Raw genomic sequence first — 4,389 nt, 5'->3', positions numbered from 1 at the left:
TGATTTAGGGTCATTTATGAGTAATGTTGGGCATTCGTTGAATAGTCAGCTCATATTGTTCAAGTTTAGAAACTACACATTACTGCCGTGACGGTAGGTTACCTTGCATTCGCCTGCCAACGTCGGCGACAAACGTCCCTGGATGGCCGGCATCAGACACTCTGAAAGCTTCCAATGAGTTCCTCGCGGCATCGGATCAGTTCCTCACGGCATCGGATGAGTTCCTCACAGTATCGCTGCAGTTCCCCACGGCATCGGATAAGTTCCTCGCGCTATCGCACTAGTCCCCCACAGTGTCGGAGCAGTTCCTCACGGTATCGCACTAGTCTCTCACAGTGTCGGATCAATTCCTCACGGCATCGCACTAGTCCCCCACAGTGCCAGATCCGTTTTTCACGGTAACGCACTAGTTTCCCACGGCATTGGACCATTTCCTCGCGGTATCGCACTAGTTCCCGACAGCATCGGACCATTTCCTAGCGGTATCGCACTAGTTCCCGACAGCATCGGATCAGTTCCTCGCGGTTTCGCACTATGTAGTTCAGTTCTCCATGTCATCAGACCTGTCTCTCGAGACATCAGTGCAGTTCCTCGCAGAATCCGAACGGTTCCGATCAGTTCCGGCTTCGCAGGAGTTCCGTCATCCTGTCGGACACAAAAGGGACCATTCCGCTTAACCCCAAGACAGCGGAGCAGAGGCACTGGGGGGCCTGAGTCCCTGACCCGTCCTTGGTTTGCAAGGGCGAATATAAGAGACTGCTTTATCATTACGTCACCCATAAAATGTACTCTGTCCCTTAAATCGTTATTCCGACTTATGGGTATGACTATTTAGAATGACACCACTTGACAGTAGTAGCAATCAAGTCATTTTCGTACTACCAGCAGATGTTTTCCGAACATGTCTAAGTAATAAGCAATAAGCATATCATTATCAATTGTCATCGGTTGCTGCCCATGTCTCACCTTCGTCGGGAATCGGGATCCTATGGAACAGGTACGGCAGTAGCTCCCACTGGTCATTCCACGACCTCTTTATTCGGCTGTACTCCTCCCTCACCCGGTCATACAGGAGCAGTTGCCGCACACTCTTGTTCCATAGGGCGGCCGCCGCGAGGAGCTCGCTCCTAGTCTCCTCACCCAGTCCGTCCTGCAGCTTGGGCACGACGTCGCGCGCTCGAATCAGTTCCAGTTCACGGCGGCACTGGCGTAGCGAATAGGGAGCGGTGTAGTTGTCCTTGAAGCTGGCAGCGTACTCCTGGTCTTTTCGACGCCACCGGACGAGTTTCTGTGGGCTGGAGTGACCGACGGCCCGCAGCAGCAGGTCGGGCTGCAGCAGCAGCTCAGCTCTGCCTCGCGGTGTGTCCAGCGGTGCCGTCATCCCGGTTGGCCGACAGTCGGCCGGGAGCTGAAGCTGCCTGTTCCACCAGGCGAACACCGCGGCAGTGTCGCCCAGGAGGTACTTCAGGTCTCGATCGGTGAGAAGAGCCAGCAGCGGCGTGGCGTCCATGAGGGAGACCAGGTCCTCAGCGGGAGTCTCTCTCAGCTCACCGAGGTGAGAGTCACCCAACTCCTCACTTTTCTCCTCGCAGGACGTTCCATCGGATGTCAGATCCGTCTGATCCACCACCATCCACGCCATGAGTAGGAAGCACTGCTGTGTGTACAAACCAGAGTCTCTTCTGAACACCCGCTGTAGGAGACGATGCTGTCCCGCTGGCCCCAGTGCGGGGAGGAAGTGGTTGTGCCAGCTCTCCCAGCACGGTGCGTCCAGTCGGTACAGGGTCCCAAAGAACACCGCATTGCGCACCATCTGTCGCCCAAGCCGGCGGCGTAGTTCCAACTCCGGAAGAGGTTCCAGGTCTCCCTGCATCAGGACGTCCAGAGGTAGGGCTTGGACACAGCAGGTCAGGAGGAGGCGGTCTGCGTGCTCCCGCATGCCACGGACCGCAGTGATGATGGCCTGTAGATCGTCCCAGGTGAGTTCCGCCACAAGATTAATCGCGGGCCAGAAGAAACAGGGTATGGCGCCAGCACTGAGGTGGTCCTCCAACCAGTTCAGAGCCATGTAGACGCCCTCGCTGACTCCCGCCCACGCCTCACTCCGGGTATCCTGTAGAAGCCAAAGTACGGCATTTTTGATGAAGTACGACTTTAGCGTGCGTTTGTCACTCTGCTCAACAGGCATGCTTTCTTTCATGATATTCTTCATGCTCTTCAGTGTGGTGATGGTGGCGTGCTGCACTGGACTGAGGAGGCGGACGACCACCACCTCTGCTCTGGAGAAGGACACCCGCCACTCTATCATCTCGGTGGCACTGCCGGGCATGCCGGTCGGCACCAGGTGCACGCCGAACCGACACATGTCGTCTCGCACCGCTCTCGACGGAAACTCTGCCTGGCGATGCCGTCCTTGGAACTCCTCCTGATGGGGCCACCAGTTTTTCAGACGCTGACAGGGAACGTGATCCTTTCCGCCGTCCCTGTGCTCCGGCTTCCTGAAGTTGACCGCCGGACCGGGGCGGGCAAGCTCGGCTCCAGTCGGGTACAGGATCTGACAAAACTCCCACATCAGCGTTCTCACCGACTGTGCCGACGGAGCCGACGCCGCCTGCTCGTGTTCACACCGAACCGTGGGCGTCCAGTGCAGGGTGACGAACCCCGGCCGGTCGGTGGGCCGAACCCACAGCTGCGGCGCATCGCTCAGAGACACCCGGCTCGGCGGATCCCGGCTTACCACTGCTGACTTTGCCCCGAGATCCATCTCCAGCATCACATCATGGTCGGAGACAGACTGACCACCAATCACCCCATCGTCCAGTCCCTCTGCCCGACTGCCCGAGCGGTTAAAGCTTACCACTCGAGGTTCCCCTCCAGGACGACACAGCCTACACAGCGCCGCCTCCGCAGACTCCCGGTCTAGTGGAACGGGCTTCTCTCCCACTCTGGTGGTCTCCTGTTCCTGTCTTTTGGTGACCTGGTCGGCTCTGGAGGTCTGCCATTGCCTTGAAGCAGGCTCCTTGTTGGTCTGTAGGGTATTCTTTCTGCTATATAGGGTCTCCGCTGCCTTTTGCCGCTCCCTCCTGTACTGTCGGTTCATCAGCGTCTCCATCAGTGGCCGGCTGATCATCCAGAAGATCGCGTCTTCGAGCTCTTGCTGCACTATACACGCCTGCAGGGCCGACGGCTCCATGATCGGCAGGTTTTTCTCGAGTAGCACGGTGTCGAACAGCAGACGGCGGCATGCTGAGTCAGGACCGAGCCGCGCCGACAGCAGATCCGCCGGATCACGGGCACCGGACGGCTGGTCCTCCCGACCTGTGCCCGGCTGGTCCGCCCTGTCACTGAGCAGATGGTCCTCCTGGTCCTTCCGGACGGCCCGTTCTCCGCACGGCTGGCCCGCCCGGTCACTGCGCGGCTGATCCTTCCGGTCCGTCCGGTCACTGCCCGACTGGTCCAGCTGGTCCTCCCGGCCACTGTGCGACTGTTCCTCCCGGCCACTGCCCGGCTGGTCCTCCCCGTCGTTGCGCGTATCACCCGGCGACTCATGAGCTGCTCGCTGCAGATGGTGACTCATAGTGGCTCATATTTCACTACTTACGGACTACGGTTCATGAATGCTCGTAAATCATTGGCTCGAAGACCGCAGCTCACGGATGAATCACAAACCAAACATAAGTCATTCATGCAGCATAACCCACAGTCAGCAGCTCAGGGGATTTTTGACACTCTTGATAGTTGATTTACCGCAGCGTGTTCAGTTCCACAGTGGCCCATAACTCAGCATCCATATGTGGTTCAAAGCTTAACTAGGCATCTCTTATTAGTTATTTCTTGCCTCAAGCCCAATCTTTTGAGTGATGCTGGATGCATGACATTCTACCGCGCAGGCTTCATGGGAGAGGCAATCTCAGATGGAGGCGAGACTTATTGCGCAATGCCAGACATCATCACTGAGTCACCCACATTCCACACGTCACTCACGTTCAATCAGTGGATAATTCACTTGCGAGCTGCGACTCACTAATCACACGTCACTCGCCGAAACAACACCCTTCCCGCTTCGCCGATACTGTCTGCCATGCACTCAGCAGGGCGACTGTCCGGTTGCAACGCCCTTGGCCCCTGCTAGCCGGCCGAGAGGGGGCGGGAGCGCACGGGTCAAAACATGCACCGAGTCCAAACACCGCAGAGCAGCCAGCGCCCAGCGCCCTATCGCCCTGGGACCGGCCAGGTGCACCGCGAGACATAACACCGCCGCACAGTGTAGGTACCCATAGCGCTGAGACATAATACCGCACCAGGGGCGTAGGCAGGGGGGGGCCACTGGGCCATGCCCCCCCCCCCTTGGGCGCCGAAGGCGCCCTTTGCGATTGGAGGGCGCCGAAG

At 58.2% G+C, this 4,389-nt stretch overlaps 1 protein-coding gene across 1 annotated transcript; it reads right to left on the bottom strand.

Annotated features, from left to right (window-relative positions):
- LOC122367585 lies at nucleotides 1-4,167 on the bottom strand. The gene is made up of 2 exons (XM_043340833.1): nucleotides 967-4,167; nucleotides 1-645 (listed from the first exon to the last, which is right to left on the bottom strand). The coding sequence occupies exons 1-2, from the start codon at nucleotides 3,575-3,577 to the stop codon at nucleotides 641-643; spliced, it is 2,616 nt and encodes an 871-aa protein (XP_043196768.1). The 5' UTR covers nucleotides 3,578-4,167; the 3' UTR covers nucleotides 1-640.
- Nucleotides 4,168-4,389: the final 222 nt, after the last annotated feature.

The sequence above is a fragment of the Amphibalanus amphitrite genome, unplaced genomic scaffold, assembly GCF_019059575.1.
Source record: "Amphibalanus amphitrite isolate SeventyFive unplaced genomic scaffold, NRLGWU_Aamphi_draft 000031F_arrow, whole genome shotgun sequence".
NCBI lineage: Eukaryota > Metazoa > Arthropoda > Thecostraca > Balanomorpha > Balanidae > Amphibalanus > Amphibalanus amphitrite.
Note: the sequence above shows the minus strand (reverse complement) of the source record. Positions and strands in the feature narration are given on the sequence as shown.

What these genes read in the sequence shown, in the direction of transcription:
- LOC122367585 (XM_043340833.1), bottom strand. Translation starts at nt 3,577, where the DNA reads ATGAGTCACCATCTGCAGCGAGCAGCTCATGAGTCGCCGGGTGATACG.